The following is an 18,349-nucleotide window of genomic DNA, read 5'->3' on the forward strand; positions in this document are numbered from 1 at the left end:
GTCTTACATGCACACATTTAATTTTGTCCTGCTTGCATCGTGGCTCTTTGAATGGTAATGTCAGCTGGTCAGCCCATTAGCAGTCATGGTGCCCAGAGGATGAATCCCATACAGCGTTTGATGATTCCCAAGATTTTCTTTGCAGCTAAATTTTTTGTTTTGTATTGAGTTATCTCAACAGTTATCAAATTGATTTCCAGGAAATTTGGTTCAGACAATTCATGTTTTCCATCAAGATAAATAACGTAAAATTAACAACATTCCCATCAGCATCAGCAATACTGCAAAGATTTGCCTGCTGACACAGCAATGTGTCTCTCCTCTCACTAGAACAGCTGCTTTTTCAATAATTTGAATGTAACCATTGAGAACAACAAAAGACACAATTGATTTTGACGAGGTCGAACAACATGTCACACAAACTACTTCTTTTATAGTATTAATTGGCCCTATGACCAACTATTAGGGTGCACTGGTTTAGTTTTACTTCTGGTTTAGACAAATCATCTAAACAAATCACCTGACTGTCTTACCACTGTTGTAGAGATGTTACCAAGCTCTCAGATCTTGGCTATTGCATTGGTGAATACAATATTATTATATTATCAAAGGGAAAAAGGGCAAAACTACGAAGATGAAAGTCAGTTTGTCGACATTTTCCTTCCAGGCATTTGCTGTTTGTTGGAACAAAAGTCAGAATGTAGTAGAATTTTTAATGTCCCTCAACAGACAAGGTTTTGTTGCATTTACCACTTCATCATTTAAGTTTAACAGTGGGGCTGAAACTTTCATCAACACACAGTATTTCCACTTATCCCAGGTACTGGACTGGTCTGTGCACAAACAAGTCAAAGCCCCCAGGCTTGGATCTGAAAGCTCTTGTTTTTTTAACAAACACTACAGCTTGCAGTTCAAATCTTCAGGTCGGAGTTGCTCTACTGTTGGGATCGTGGGATTGCTCTCATCTTTTGATTCATGAAGTCCCTTGGACAATAAGGTCTTTAGAGTTGCATCATTAGTTATTCAGTCTGTTTATATCTCTATGAAGGTTATAGGCTGGTGTTTAATTGAGCCTCATCTAAATGCATAGGCCTCCCAAAGACAGTAAAAATCCAGACAATATAATTGACAGTAATAAGTGGAGTGGGCTCTCGAAATATGGATAGAGGAAATTATGCAAACATGGTGTGTAAGTCTGTGTTTAAGATGAGCCTGTGTACTCAAGACAAAAAGCTGGAGTGGCATCATGCTGGGAGGAAATCTGTACTACTTATCCCCGTTAGCTGGGAGACATTTGTGTCTTTGTTCTCCCCAGCAGGGCCTCGAGGCTCTCCTTCATCACTGAGGCTAACATCAGATAGAGCAGCCCCATTATCTGTTTCAAAGCCTCCAGGACGAGCGTTTGACAGCTGTGTGAGGACGCCTGGTTCCAGGGAACATCTGGGTGTCACATCAGCTGTGCGGTTGGGAGGGGGATCAGAAAAGCTGCCAGGCTTGGCTCCAGCACAAATCCCCCACGTCCTTCCACACAGGGAGCATTACACCACAGAAATAGCCTCAAACGGCTCATTTTAATTCTCCAGTAAAAAGCCCTTTGGGCACAATTGAAAACACCTATTGCGCTAAGTAGCTGAAGGGAAAATCTGCGGTAATAAGCGACTTGTGTTTTACAATCACACAAAGAGGTGTACTGAGGTGAACTGAACAGCCTCGCTCTGTGGGGGGTGGGTGGGTGTTACACCACGCCAGCACGCACCAGTGCACTTTCAAGGCATTTGACCACCGGTGTTAGCTGACACGCTGACCCCGAGTTTGACCTTGTTGCCCCGAGACGTTCCCAGTTATTACAGCTCCAGATGCTTTTCCCTGCGGGGGAGCTGCCGACAACTCTCACCAAAGGCATTGTCGCGCACACAATGCAGAGGATGAATGAGATGAGGGAGGAAGAGAGAGAGCGTGTAGAAAGCCTGAGGGCTGCTTCATACTCCAAAAAGAAGGGAAAGAATGAATGTCTACAACATCAGTTTTGGCAGCCTCTTTAGTTGTTTGCATGTGGTACAACACACATTCTTTTTCTTTCGTTTTTTTCCCATTGTACTCCATCTCTTCCTTGGAGACAACACCCATTGTTCACTCACCTACCATTCACAACTACTTAAGTACTTAATTTTCAATCCATCTGTAAAGTTTTCCCAGCCACAAGAACAAGGTATGAATGTCAAAATCACACAGTTTCAAAAGTCACAAATTCAATCCATAAAAGAGAAAAGAAAGACCCAGTCAGAGTCAGTTTTCCCCATGCAACGATGACATCATATGGAAACTCACCTCACGTTCCTTCTCTCAGATTCACCCTGGAGCACATCACTTCTAAGCCTCCATGTTTTTTTTCAGTTAGAATCTAATTGACCCATTTAATAAGGGTGGGTGGGTGGTTTTTAAGAGAAGCTGCACTGAAAAAGGAAGTTGTAGCCCTTCTGGTTGTAGGCGAGGTACTGTAACACAACACCAGGCTTATACGCTTTGTCTGTGCTGGCTGCCATGAATCTATGTTGGCCTCCCTCCAAGCTTATTTGATAAAGGGAGCGAAGACAAAGAGAGAGAAAGTGAGGCTACTCGCTTTTTTTTTTTTGTCTGCAGTCCAGCAGCTCTGCAGGGGCTTTGGCATCTGAGGACCTTCAAAAGGATACACCGAGGCTAATGGACTGGAGACGCTGCTGCTCCATTTGGAATTATGCTCTCTGCTAACAACTCGGAGATAATTAGGATGGGATGGGTGTGCGAGGGCCAAGTGAAAACTGTTTCCACAGAGGGAAGAGTGTGTTAAAAACTGGAACGATCACCACCACAGTGAAAAAAACAAAACTCGAGTTCCACATGACTGAGACAATGCAAGAGCAAATTGGTTTGAGTTTGCACTCTGATTCCTGTGCGCAGGGTTCTCCTCTGACTGTGTGGGAGAGTGAAGGAGAGCGCCGGCCTCGGGGCTTAAATCACGCTGAAGCCTTTATGAGGTTGTAAATTTGAGACCGATGTCTCGGCAGTCAGAGGAACTTTAGGAGTTGAAATGCCTGTGGGACAGCGAGGAGACTAAATAAATCAATCCCTGAGCCAACAAACACCTATTAATCGCTGTGTCCATCATGCACAGCTGATCACGTCTGTCTCGCTGCTGGCAGGGAGTGACAAGATACAGGGATTGCATCCGGGGGGGGGGGGGGGGGGGAGGGTATAGATTACATCTCATTTTACCCGCCCCTCTCACAGATAAGAATCACTTAGCCGAGTATGACAAATCCTGCACAGGGGAGTATGTCACACTGAAGGAAACAATGGCTACACAATCTGTCATTAAACCTGTCAGATGACACAAAAGAGCTGCCACAACAAACCGCATGTGTGAGAGGCGGAGATTGTCCGATACCTGTCGTTCCAAACATCAGAGAACGGGCCTGGTTCTCTTGTGCTGCGTTGTTTTTATAAAATGTTTTATATCATCATCTTACCAATTCCACAAACAACTGTCTGTGGAACACATATTTTGTGAATCATTCTTATTCTCTTCATTGGTACGTGTACTCTTAATGTCCAGTGGAAGGAAAGTGTTGAATTTGGTGAGATTTGAACATGTGATACTTCCAGTATTAATAAGATTTGAACAAACAGCTCTGTAGCAGCAGTGGGGGCGGGGCAATGTGCCTTCAGTCTGCCGATACATTTGAACTTTTCTTTCCGTGAACTCAGATAATCTACAGAAGCGGTCGGCAACTTGGTCAAATCACCGCCAGATCATTTTAATGATTTCATAATTTGTATTTGTCCATATGGGAATGACAGACATTCACAGGAGTTGATGGTGCTGATTTCCATTATGGCGACAACCTTCAAAGAATCACTTCCTCTTTAGCAAATTGTCTTCTAAGTGAAATTATAACAATTTATGTTTTGCTATACATATTTAAATATTGAGCTGAATTAAAAAGAGCTCTTAATTTAAAAGTTGTGAACTTGGGTTTAAAGATTGTCTCGATTTGCTTAACAGACCCTTGTAATAGCCAATATGCAATGTATGCAAAAATGTATTCCGTTCAGTAAAGCATTGAAACGTATATATAAACCACACATGAACAGAAATAAAGTAAATTCAGTTTCATTGTATAAAAAACATTGACTATAAAATCTTCACTGCAGAAAAACCAGGTCTGATGAAAGTTTGATTGAAACTTCAGTCTGCACCAAAGCAAACAAACTATAAAACGTGACAGCAAATTGTAGAAGTGTAGGAGGAGGACTCACTAATGACAAGGAATTATTCTGATGTAGCTCAAGAGCATCAACACAGAACGAGAGATCAGTCGATTCCAAACAGGCAGGTTTACAATGGCCACTGCTATAACAAACATGGGAACATACTTTCACAAACCACAACTGGAGACTGCGTGGAATGTCTATGGAACCAGAACACTCATACTCGTACAACAGAAATCAATACAAGCTTTGGTGTCTCTCTCGGTTGGTGGGAGGTGATAGAAGTGGTTTTACTGATCTCAATGTCTTTTTTCACAAAATGACAGTTAACATGAGGGCCTACAAAGAAAACGTTACTCCGCTTTCATTATTGAAAGGAAGAAACAACACATGAAAGATGGAAATGTAACAATTCAATCACAGGTCAGTGCTACCAGAGCGCGGACTAATCCATTTAATGATCGATGCGGGGGTGTAGTAGGATGTCAGCACATTAGGTCAAGCTGACATTTAGTTCCAACGCACCGCAATGGAAAAGAGAAGAGACAGAGGGAGGACAGGCAGTGCTCCAATGCCCCTCAGCTCGGAAGAGACTGATTGAGAATTTCCGTGAGCGAGTGAGACTCAGGAGCTCTGTGCAGCTACGGAGGAAGATTAAGGGTGTGTCTTCTCCACGGTCCCTGTCCTAAAGAGAAAAGAGATCACACGACCCTAAACTGAGCTGCTGATTTCTCCCACACATTATGACCACTGGCATCCATAGTTTCTATCCATCCATCCATCAAGAGCAGAATTCAAAACTTCTGCTGGAAGAATGTAGAAATGAGAATTTGAGGAGAGAGAGAGAGAGAAAAACGGCACTAACTCCCAGTGGCCCTTTTATCGTGTCTGCATCTGGGCGCCGAGCCTACAACATCAGGCACACATTTTTCAACTGGGCTTTTTCCAGACGAGCACACCACTTGGCTGAACCCTTGCCAAGAGTAAAACAGAGCTCATTACTGAGTAATGCGCTCGAAGGCTCAGATTTGAAATGTGTAAGTAATTGTAAAATATGTGCAGGGAGGAGGAGAGAGCCATCAAACCTATATCATCGGCGGAAAAAGTGCAGATTTTGCAAGATTGGCTTGAAATGCAAGTGGAGGATTACAAGAAGGGAGAATTTGAGAGGCCCCAGTACACACACACACACACTCACACCCAACTTCCGCACAAAGAGAATCTGCAGAGTGCAGCTGGCTCTTTGAGATTCACTGATAGTACTTTTTGACACAAGATAATGGAGACGATGGCGATTGCATCTATCCCTGGCTTGGTCTCTCAATTGTCCCTGCTATGACGAATGACTTGTCTAATCCTCTCCTCTAAGGCACTGATGCGTCATGGGGGCTGAGCGGCACTTCCCTTGACTCTGACTCTGCAGTTATGAGGTGTGTGTGTGTGTGTGTGTGTGTGTGTGTGCATTGATTCAAGTGTGAACTTACTTGACCCTCTGGATCCAGATGCAGTAGTCTGTGATGTACAGATCGTTCAGTATGTAGGCCGGCTCGTTCTCCCTGAAGACTTTGTGGATATCCAGCAGGCATTTGAGGACACAAGCTCTCCCTGGGCACAGGAACACACCGTGGCAGGCAAATGGAAAAACAGTGTAACAGTGTTATTCTCGCTCAGTATTAAGGATGACAATGTACTCCAGCTGCTGGCAGACGCAGCATGAATCTAAAAGCCTTCAGTCATTGTTCCATACATAAAAGGTACAGGATCAGAGGAAAACCCCAGTGAGCTGCACAGTAATTTGATCCATACGCTTTAAGACGGGTTCCTGGTTAGGAAATGGTTCATCTGAGACAAAGGAGCGAAAGAAGAGACAACTATATTTTTGGCATCCGTTCTGTCAATTTAATGATGGTTCTGTTCAGACTTTCTTTCAAACTTGCGTTTGCTTTCATCTGTCAAAAAATAGCACTGAATGTTTTTGGATGATTTTCCACTTGACATCTATTCTAGTCCATCAATTCAGCCATTGTGCAGCATCATAATCGTCCTAATCTGAATCCACTTTTCCTGTGATCTGACAATCACGAGAGCCTGGTTCACACATTTCAAAGACGTCAATAATTCAATCTAGCAGGGTGATGAATGATATTTCAACTGTGAATGGCACCAGGTCACTTATCCACACAGTTCATCTGTAAAAGTCATCTGTATTTTTGTCTGGCACTCAAGAAAATCAAATCAAAACTACTGTGTGGCCCTAAATGAGGAGTATTGTTTTAATATTCATGAGCAGTTTGTGAATCTTATGTGTTTCTCTCTGGCTCAAGCACTTAGTGTAGATTTGCCACATCTGTTTTACAGCTTAAGCCTTTTAATTACTTGAGTGCCACTTCTCTAGTGTGAAGACATTACAGCTGCACAGCATTAGTATGTAGTAAGAAATATGGACACAGCCACTGCCTAAAAGTCTGCTCTCTGAGTCAGCCTTTGAAATAGTTTTGAAATGTGATATTCAGTTTATGCTTTATTTTGATTTAGAACATTTAGGAGACAAAATAAGGCTATGGCTGCACCAATGACCCGAGATGCCATGAAGCCAAAAAACATTGTCCAGAAAACAAACAGATTAAAGGGATTACTTTGTTGCCACACCCTCTGGTTGAATGCAAATGTCTTATGCCAAAGAACATGTGTTTGTGTGTTTCACCATAAACAAAATTCCATTCACCTCCATGTAATTTTGGGTGGAGGCAACGGAAATTGTGATGAATATCTCAAAAACCTCTGCACATAAACCGGGCATATGTAGAGTTAGATGAGTAAGGAAGCATATGCTTTTCAGAGACTCCAAATACAACTTTCTGGTTTGTTTGCAGCTAACAAATATAGGGAAATCATATCATCAAATGATATGTGAATAAATATTTACCTTACATTAAAGCTGCTGTCAGACCCTCTGGTGATTCGGGCCGACACCTGTGTCAATGTGCTGTAAATAAAAACGTGAACCCTCACATGAACGCCCCTGAGATTTCTGTGTTGTGAATGCGTCTGAGCCGAGAATCTCCCGCTGCATTATTCATACATGATAGACAAACTCCAGAGAAAGAGTCTTTGTGCCGACATTCTCCGGAGTTCATGTGTGATTGTGGCTTAAGATTTGCACAAAAGCTGTTGGGAACATTTGGAACATGTGTTAAACAAATTGAACACATTGATCCTGCTTTCTTCTGGATATTCAGGCTCTTTTGGGGATTTAATAGCGAGTATGGTAACTGTTTACACGGACAAATATTTAGTTTGTTAAAATCTTGTTGTTAAAAGCTGTGTCTTAAATTAATGGATATTCCATGTGATACTTGTATTCAGCATGGGATTTACAAATTAATGCAATTAATTAAATTAAAATTATTACATAAAGGCTTGAAATAAATAAATCATCTGCCAGCCAATGTAACTATCAAATATGTTTATGTCTACAATGATGGCGGGCTTTTAGCTACGATTCACATGACAGGATTTATTGCTGTCACCTGCACTTCAGCACTGTGTTTAGAAATTGTTTTAGCAAGCCTTCAACACCACAAATGCATCACACATGCAGAACTGCACAAAATCTCCAGTTTTAACTCTGACAAATTACTTTTTCCAAAAGTTTACAACCAAACAAACTCCCAGAGTACTTCTCCCTCCAACCAGGCATATAAATAGTATTATGATGTGGCCAACAATCCACTGAGGGCAAGAGAAAATGCCTCTCTCCACCTCCGCAGAGCTGGTTGGCATTGTCCAGAGACATTCCAGGCCAATCAAAATAAACAGCACACTTGCAGCGAGGAAAACTTAAGCAAACATTTGGTTCTCATTTAAGTGTGGGATCATATGCAGGGAGATCTGCTCTCAACTTCAGGACTTAAATCATGTGGGGAAAAAACACACTCGCTTCCAAGATTTGACTTTTTAACGCTGAAGTTGTTAGTAGAAAATTAGAGGAAAGGTTGCTCTCTGCACCAGTTCACCATTGTGGTTCTTGGTGAAATGCACATGACAAGTGGGAAAGGTGTGTTTATTAGGCAAAAGCAGATTATTCAATGAGCGGGGGGTGAGCACGTGCAGTCCACAAGTGCTGAAAGAGCAGGCTGGAACAGACGCAGTGTGGGGTGGACCGAAAACAAAGGTTGCTATGTCTTCTGGACAAAACTGTAGCGATTCCAAAAACTGCAGACGCAGCAAAGTGAAAGTTGCTTTTACTGAAATTGTTCTCTCATTTATTCCGAGCTTTATTTCCAAAACATCTGTAAAGGATTATGCGGTTTAAAATTATATGCTTAATATATTTATATTCTATTTATATTAATATATGGAACACGTAGTGAGTGGGACCAACACATCAAATATGAGAAGAGGCTATTAATGTTAAAGTGTAGCCAGCTTGGCATCTGAATCACATTTTTTCAATCTTACGTAAAATATCCACACTGTAATTGGACCACACTGGAGTTTTTATTGATTATCAAATACTTTGAATAATGTGAATAGGTTTGGTTCTCTTAGTCCAATTGGAAATGTGAACTGAAAGATTGTATTCGTTGAAGTACTTCGGTGGAGGGGACAAAAATAACATGGAAATTTGAATTTTCTTCTGGGTAGACCATTCATTTCAATTTCTGAAATCCAGGCTAACTGGATGTGTCATACCTTCTAGTGCTTAATATTTTTTATCTAATGATTTCTAATAGTCACCACATCAGCAATTTGGACATGAATAAAAGCACATAATCTGCAAAAACTATTATGCATAGTGGTTTAATGACTGAACACAGCCCTAGTGTCTTGACTGTTGGTTCTATTGATAAAATAAATAACTTAAGGGATCGGAAATATACTTTTCTGAATTTTAAGTATTCTCACTTTCCAGTTTCTAAGAGCAAGAGCAGAGGCGTCTTTGACAGAACAGAAATAGCAGCAGGAGGAGTTCTGCATTCATCTGATTCTGCCACTAATGATAGTATGCTTGAAAGGTAAGAGAGAAACATCTTCATCCAGTGTCAGATCTAATGTGCCGGGGAAGTTCAGCCATTGCAGCTCTGCCAACTGACATCACTGTCTCGCTCACTGCAATTCAATTGTCTACTTCAGTATATCTAGTTCAAATAACTGTATTCAATATCAGCACTCTTTTTATATATTATTCCTCTCATTCTGTCATTTTTCCTCCGTCACACACACACACACAAAATCCATGCATCTCATCCAATTAAAGATCGCCATCACTCTCCCTTGATTTTCCATATCTAGGTCACAGAGCTTATTTGACCTAAAATTTGAATTCCACTCATTTAACTGCACTAAACATTCCCTGCTCTCCCAGAAGAAATTCCATTACCGGTGCATAAATTCTGTGGATGACTGACAGATGTGGTCCCCTGTTACAGATCCATCCACCATGCGTCTCTGCTGACATTTCTCATCTCGTCATGTCAGTGTGATGATGATAGCAGCGTGACCCTGAGGTCCTCCCTGCCCGCCCCTCTGCTCCGCTGCACCTACCCGCTGGTTCTGTAGTTACAGACACTTAGGCGGCAGGTGGAGGAGCTCCTGGAGAATCCTCGCCACGCAGCCGGAGGCTTGTGCAAATATTTACCCACGGAAAACATTTCCTCCGAGGTCTTAACCTTCACGCTGCCATTAATGGATTTGTTTTACTAATTCCTATGAATGTTTGCTTTCACAGCCACTTAAACGAAGTGTCTCAAAAATGGAGCGTGCATTTCCATTTGCCTTATCCTGACAAATTAATTAGTGCGTGAAATAATGCTGTGAGGAAACCCCCGCCCTTGCCAGGCCGAGTCTGTTTGGGGTTTCAGTTCATTAAGGAAAATACTTGTTACTCATACACTTGTAAGTAATAACGTTAATGAGTCTGGTATTGTCATTAAGAAAAATAATAGAGAAATAATATTTTTCCCCCTTAATGCGCTGACATATATATAAACAGTCATATCTTATCAGCTGAACAGACAAGAGCCTGAGTATGATGTTATATATCCTGGAAACTGGAACAAGAATAAGGATAAGTATTGTCTCAGTGTTTCTTATGCACAAGATAGAAGGTAAGAAGAGAGCGGCTCACACTGCTGTTTCACTGCCTCTCCTGATCTGATCTTCCTACTTAATCATGCGAGGAAATGCTAATCTGGAGCTTAAAAGGCCTTTAATTTGCTGTCATTTACCAGCATTAAATTCATCAAAAGCTGGATAATCTCAGCCCTCACGCATCCTGAGTGTGTTTACACTGCAGAGTTTCATCTGTCCGTGGGGACTCTTGATTTAAAGATTACTCTTGGCTTCAAGATATCAAAGTCAACAGGCCGTTCTCAACTAATCCACATTTTGCTCCCTCGAGGAGGTGCGAAACGGGCCACTCTCTCACTTAGATTGAGCAATATTAATTTGATGCTCATTAATTATGTTTAACTCCAAAACCGTGTGTAAGAAGGCTGTTTTTCTACCAAGCAATGTACCACAAAAGCATGCTGACTGTCTCACAATCGACCTGCATCCCACTGCCTCCAGGCAGGCGGCAGACTCTAAGCCTTATTTACATGTATATTAAACATCCATCAGAAGAAACCACAGGGTGGACAAAATCAATTCACACTAATTAGCAAAGATCATGTGTTCACAGGGGAGTGAAATTCCTCCACATTAAGAGGTTTGATTTAGCTGAAGCTGATGGCTTTAGTGCAGAAACCACAAAGATCACAGAGACTCCAAACTAACAGACCTGTGGCAAACGCTGCAGGGCTACAATCAGTCTGCAGAAGTCAAAGGTCACTGTGGTAATGTGTGTGGCTGGAGCAAACACTCACCTGACTGAAAAATCTTAGTTATGTCACGCAGTGCTGCAGAGACCAATGCAAAGTGTCTGTGGAGTGGGTAGCTCAAAGCCCTCCGTCCAAACGACACCAGGACCTCTTGGAAGGAGCCGTACGTCTGGAAAGGAGAAAACACGACTTTCAGACTATCCAGCATAAAATCACACCGTGGTTTAGTTCAATGTGACAAAGTAATAAAGAAACAAAATGGATGAAAAAACACATGGAAATTAAACTCAAGGTTTGAACAATTAATGGGTTTGGCTGATTAATCGGTAAGACTGTGCTGCTTCCTTAGACATGCTTTGATGTACATCATTGATTAGCTCCACTCCCTCAGCGAGCTGCCATAAATCAGTAAAACAAATAAATTGTGTTTTATATGTAGACTACTTTAGAGATGGTATCTGCTGAAAGCAAATATCCAATCCATGAAAAAGCCTTCAACATGTGATTTTGGCATTCAGGTTGGAAAATGTGGAATAAACCTCTGCAGCACAGGGTGCACATTGGAACAGCTGATTTTATAGCAGAATCAGAATCAGAATTCTTTTATTTGCCAGGTATGTTTGCACATACAGGAAATTGCCTTGGTGTCATTGGTGCACTGAACATAAAACAACAATGTAAAACACAACAATATATAAGAAATAGAATAAAATAAAATACAATAAAGTACATACAGTAACAGAGTTATGGGCACGTGCTGTGCTAAGGTGCAGAGATTGGTGATAGTGACAATAATATCTAAGTTATAACTTATATAACAATATCTAAGTCCCCCCCCCCCCTGCAAGACTGACCAGTGGTGATCATGTCATTACCCACCTGTTTTCATTTTTCACTTTTACATGCTTTTGTTTCTACCATCAGTTCTTTGTTTGTGATACAATACAGGCAGACCAGGAAGTAAAATTGCAAATAATTCGACCACTTAACTTTGCATTAGTTAAATAAAACATTTTAGGATTGTCCTCTGACTGGGAATATACACAAAGATGAATTGTTAAAACTTCACAAAACCATCAGACACACCAGTATCAACACAGGAACAATAAACCCACTGACGATGCACGATGTATTAACAAATAGGAAATAAAGTTTTATCAATATGGACATGCACTACCAATTTTCAATGGTGGGAGGTAGGTTAAACGAGTCATTCCTGCATATTTCAATTGATACTTAAAGTTGCAGTCTGTAGAATTTAGTGACATAAAGTGGTAAAGTTGCATGTGGCAGCTTAATACCCATCATAATAAGAATACAAAATATAAAAATAAGAAAAACTATAGTTATTCCATCAGATATCGGAAATCCACCATCTGTCGACCTCTGGAAAAAACTGGCAGTCATGGTTGAGTTCGATCATATTTCACAGCCCAGGAGTTTACCACTTTTTTTACTGAGTTTAAAGTCTGGCTCCCATTGGAGTGCATTACAGTGGTTGGTGCTCTAATTACTCCTAACAACTCCTCAATTATAGAGCTGGCAAAACAGGGGCTCACAACTCTTAAACACCTCTGCAGCCCTGGCCAATTAATAGCTGCTTCTCTTTAATCACTGCCTTCACTCTCAGATTTTCTCTGCACTAATGGACACACAGCCTGCAGACAGACACAGATATTTTTCCTCCCTTGTTTCTTCTTTTCTTTGTGGCTAGTTAGGGATGTGATGGGAGATAGTGAGTGTGTGTGTGTGAGAGAGTGAGAGTGAGAGTGTGAGTGTGAGTGTGTGTGTGCGTGTGAGTGTGCGTGTGTGTCATTGAGGATCACGCTCTCCCTTGGGCTTGTTTAGTATGAGTGTAAATAAGGTCTGCTGCTTCTGGGTGGGGATGGGGAGGAGGGGATCGCAGTCACACCAGTGCAGTCAACTGAGGACAAGTAAACATACAGCAGATGGAAAAGAGAGGGGGGGGTAGGTGGTGGGGGGAGGGAGAATGTTGGGCATAAGCGATGCAAGAGAGGCAGACAGTGGGAGAGTAAGGAAGAGATAGCACAGAGGGAGAATGGAGAGAGGAAGCAGAGCTGATATCGGCGGTGACACAAAGACAGACAGGCCGTCAAAGACAGAGAGGAAGCCATTGTAGAGCAGAAAGTAAAGGATGAGAGAGGAGGAGGAGGAGGAGGAGGAGGAGGAGGAGTAGCGGGAGGAGGAGGAGGAGGAGGAGTAGAGCATTGAGCGAGGTGGTGTGTCAATAGGAGCTGACAGCACTGCTGACTGAGTGACGAGCAGTAAAAAGCTGCCAGGCAGGTGGAGACTATTCTTTACTCAGTGACATTATCCACAGCAAGACAACGACTCGCTCTCAAATTGGGGTCAAGGTCTCAAACTCATCCATTGATGAAGCAGACTCTTCACTGCTTCACTGGCTTTGCTGTAATTAGCGACAAAATGTGTCGTAGATGATTTGGTTTCAGGAGATGATCTTGTGTTCACGCCCAGCACCTAACGAGAAGGCTCTGGGACACAATCAGTCAGAAAATATTTAGAGGTGCCCTGTTGTTGCCTAAAGCATGAAACAACTGGCAACAGCAACCAAATAATGGAATTAATTATGATGGAGGTCAGTCTGATGACCTGTCCAGGATGTACATCACTAATCGCCCAATGTCAGCTGGGATTTGCTCCAGGCCCCCCGAGACCATCATAGAATAAGCATTATAGAGAATGAATGAATTAGTGGATGGATGGATGGATGGATGTAATGAACACCATGCATGGTCAATTGAACAAGATGTGGTGTAGCCTCTATTAACTGTCAGTTGAGATTTCACCATTATTTAAGGTTGTACATATGTGTTAGTGATGTGATTATACACACTATACTTTGGACAGACCTTGGCTATAGAGACAAAGTGGAAGGAACCATTTTGGGTCATTTTTTTTCCAGAGATACAATGTTCAATGTTAAGCAACATAAAATACTGAAAATGGAAATAAAGAATGGGGAAAACATATTCAACCAACAACCTCTCCCACTTACTCCAACTCTCTACCTCGTACTGTGGTTGTGTTATCAACCTTGAAATCCTCACGTTTAACCATAAATCAAAACCTAAAGGGGAGGTGGGTCCCCATTTAACTTGTTGCACTAGGATTAGGATTAACATTCATTCAGATGCCCGGCACAAAATGCAATTTGTAGCAACAAGATCTACAAGTAAGACATAAAACCTACACTGATTTTACAAAACTAAACCTGCAAAAAGTACGATATCATAGAAATGTTAAGAAGCCAAATTCCACATTGTTAAATAAGTTTACCTAGTAAACCACAAAACATCCTCAGGTCCGATGTAAAAAGACCTCAGTGACATTATCCAAAGTACTCAGTAAACTGTCTTCTGTGAATAGACACCAAGAGTCATAGTTGATCTGCATTCATGTTCATGATATTAGACTGGAAATGGTTATCAATTGAACCATTGTTTGATATTTGGTCAGACAAAATCAATAGGGAAACACTGAGGAGTCCGGAAGTCTGTTTGACTTTACAGAAAAACTAAGAGAGGGGATCATAGAGAGCAGGAAGCAGCAGGACAAAGATGTAATGAGCCGAGAGCAGAGAGAGTAACTGTCATGGTGACCGAACTACTTTCCTGCAGTTTCTGCTCTTCAGTGTAAGAGAGAGAGAAAATTATCCATTACTTCCCACATGCATTCAATTTTCACCTCATGTTTGATGGGGGGATAAGATGTAAGAATATTTCTATTCTCATCACACATTAGTCAGTTTTTGAAGATATTACAGAGTTCCATTAATTTAGTGGAGACTTAAGCCCCTTTTCCACCAACACCTGTTAACTCCGTCTTTTATCTGTAATGAGAATGAATCACTCCCAGGTCAAATGACAGGTTTTTATCGGCTCTGCCTCTGATCAGCAGTGATGGAAACATGACACCTGAGTGAACACGCTCATTTCTTCTTCTTCTACTTTATTAAGCAATATAGACACTGAGGCTGCACTTTTTCTGCACAGCAATATGATGCACTATGAGGTTCCAGGCATTGGTGTGTAAAAACAGAAAGGCAAACTACTGGCCCAGGGAAAAGGGTCAATTGTGTTTTTTAGCATTTAAAAAAAGGCATATACATAATTTTGATGTAAAAAGAGGCATTAGCTTCTCCCCCAATTAACTAATCTTAAGTGTAAACGTTAGCGTGTGGCTTATCCTGCCAAACACACACCTACATGCAGACACGCACAAAATCACAGGATTGTGTTATGGCAGTTTGTGAGCAGGCTACACACAGCACCTCTCAGTTACTCTTTGAATTGGGAACACCTGCTAGTGCTATTATACAGGTTACGTGCCAAGTCCAACAACTGACAACTCCCTGCAGGTCACATTACAGGCTCGTGTCAGCGCACAGACCTGGGCCGTTTATTTCAGAGCAGTCTCTAATGTGTCTTCAAACATTACGGCAACTGTCAACATATTTACACAGAGTTTATATGTGTGAAACTGACATTCTCTTCAAGAGCTTCTCTAATCACCTCAGAACACATCAGTCACAGGAGCCAGTCAAAGCAAGTGTGTTCGGTGGCAGCTGCTCATTCACAAGTCGTATACTTACAAGAGGAGAATAAAAGAGGAGCTGAGCAATTATATCTTATGATATTCTTTGTCAGGTTCACATTGCAGGCATTTTAAAAGGCTCACACCTCAATGCACTCTGATTTATTACTAAGTTTGTCAGCATAAAACCTGTAGTTCTAGTTAAAGAACAAAAGCTATAATTACATTATTCAATAACTTTTTTTTCTCAAGCGTTTCTTTGCCTACACAAACCTTAGTCGAAGAACAAAAGGACTCAGTGAGAATGTCAAGGTGTCAAGAGGAAAGTCTTAAAGTTAGTTAAAAGCTCCAGCAAGACTTTCAGTATAAACTATACTGGAAGAAGACTCCAAGCATCTTATAGCTGCTTCTACAAAAGGGCATATTGGAGATAACACAAGATACTGGAATCCTAGTGTAATTCTTATAACCTGTCTCTATGACAACGTTCAGACCTGATATTAACATTCGTCCTGAGGGATCCGAAGACAACAGGTCAGCACTGCGCTCTTGTCTGAACACACTCAAATGCATCCTGAGACCTGATCACTCAAACCACATTTAGAGGTGGTCTGTAACGCACGTGACCACATTCTTTTTGCTTTGAATCCAAATGTGTCCCGGGCCACATACAGTATGAAGGACCACCTACTCAGCTGACGTTGATTGACGATTACAGTTAAGTATGTACTCAGGAATAACAGATCATCAAATGTTTCTCAGCGGGGTGGTGTGAAGACCTGCGCCTTTTCTAAATTCTGTAACTTGAACTAGAGAAGCAGATCAACATCAGGGGGGATTTTGACTGGAGAATTTTTTTAGGTACTTAACGATAAAGAGTTTGTTATTATTTTTACTGCACCAAGGTTTGGAGTCTGGAAGAAAACCAGCACTGGTGAAACTCCAGTTTGGTCTGATGCAAGATGTATTTTAAAGCATCCAAAATATGGGCGGAGGAAATGGAAATTTAAGACGCACACCCGGAGCACCTGATTTATCGCTACTACTACTTCTGACTACTGCTGATATCCACCAAAATGTTTCCATCTGTGTAAAGGAGGTTTAAAATCTGCAGCAGTGGGAGTATCGCCAGGAGAGACAGTGAGAGAGGACACAAATCAAAAGATGCATTGTGAAATAACTTTATCCGAACAAAAAGCAGCAAAGAACATACTTAGTTTTTTTCACCATATAAGCCTTAGAGCATTCATATGAAGAGCATTAAAAATATATATATATTGATGTTATTGTATTTTAAAATTGTTCTGGAGGGGCAACCGAATGACCAAGTTTATGATTATTGTATTTTTAAAAGGTCTTTTTAAATGAGCCGACAACATCAGGCTAATACAGATTTCCTCAGACGAAATGAGATTAATTGACACATGCAGTTTCAGAAGTATCTTCCCTTGGATCGGTTCACTCTTTCTTCTCACCGGACAATTCTCAAACAACTCGGCATCAGATCTTATTCATACAGTTCAGATAAACTGCAGCTGAGTTTGTTCATATCTGCAGTTTCAATCTAAATCCTCAAGAGGACTTTCTGCTCTTGATGGTAATGTGTGAGAGGTTTTAGAGAACAATCTCACCAACCCGGAGCTGCAGATGACAACAAACCTGACACACAGAGTGAATCATTCACTGCGGCACAATCGTATTTCCTCATGCAATAACTAACTCACCTCCAGCCAGCAGAGAGTTCCGCTGAGTTTTCTGATTGTCCACGGTGACTCCACCTGCAGGGAGGAGGTAACCACTCGTCTTTACAACAATAACGTACAGGAAATAAGAGATGGAAAATACAGCACAATAAATTCTGCGTGAAGAGCAGCTGCTCAGATGCCTGTTCAAAGCCTCAAACAGAATACAAGGTGAAATAAAAAGAGGGACTTGTTTTGGATTATAATATAGCAAATGGAAATTTAAAAGATCACATTTGATAGATTTTGATTTCACAGCTGGGCTTTAATTCGACAATGCTGTATCAAATATCTGTACAAGTTGAATCACACATGCTACGAGGCGTCTCTATTCAAGAAGTCAGCCTCTCTCACCTTGTCTTTCTGCACCTACCGAGTCAGCTACCTCAGAGCAATGACACAATGAGGTCTGAACTGAGCCCTCGGATCTGCTGGTAATCTCTTAAGGCTCTGAATGAAATGGAAGGGGGTCTAAAGGATTTGAGGATTGAGGGCTTTGTCAACCAAGGCTAAGTGCCGCTCATGAGGAGCTGCCTCTTCACACACACACACACACACACACACACTCACATTGTGCTCTCCCTCTGTAGAGCGCACGTCATAGCAATAAGCCAGCAGGACGTCCGCCAGGCCGAGCCACGCTTGGTGACGGGATGTCTTGTCCAGCAGGAAGGAGCGGATTGTGAACTTTCTCAGCTGCTCCTTCTCGTCATCGGTGAATGATACAGCTGCACGGGGACAAGGATTTTACAGTTAGATGTGGAGTTCAAAGTCACTATAAGTATTACTGGTATAGAAAGAGCACAGAACTGGCCTGTGGCTTGCAAAGGAAGGAATGCATACACTTGTTTGAACACATAAGCCATTTTCAGACATGAACTATAGAGAATATCTGCACATCTATCAGATATGAATGACGCAGCAGGAGGAGATTCTCCTCTCAGATGCGTTCACAACAAC

The 18,349-nt window shown here is 41.6% G+C and overlaps 1 protein-coding gene across 1 annotated transcript in view; it reads right to left on the bottom strand.

Moving 5' to 3' along the window:
* shq1 (SHQ1, H/ACA ribonucleoprotein assembly factor) overlaps nucleotides 1-18,349 on the bottom strand; it is a 42,265-nt gene that overhangs the window by 9,894 nt on the left and 14,022 nt on the right. The window contains exons 8-11 of the mRNA XM_061070167.1: nucleotides 17,960-18,117; nucleotides 17,372-17,425; nucleotides 11,118-11,241; nucleotides 5,733-5,853 (exon numbers count right to left, since the gene is read on the bottom strand). Of these exons, the coding sequence (XP_060926150.1) occupies nucleotides 5,733-5,853; nucleotides 11,118-11,241; nucleotides 17,372-17,425; nucleotides 17,960-18,117 (457 nt within the window). The remainder of the gene's footprint in view (nucleotides 1-5,732; nucleotides 5,854-11,117; nucleotides 11,242-17,371; nucleotides 17,426-17,959; nucleotides 18,118-18,349) is intronic.

Source organism: Limanda limanda, chromosome 4, assembly GCF_963576545.1.
Source record: "Limanda limanda chromosome 4, fLimLim1.1, whole genome shotgun sequence".
NCBI classification, from domain to species: Eukaryota; Metazoa; Chordata; class Actinopteri; order Pleuronectiformes; family Pleuronectidae; genus Limanda; species Limanda limanda.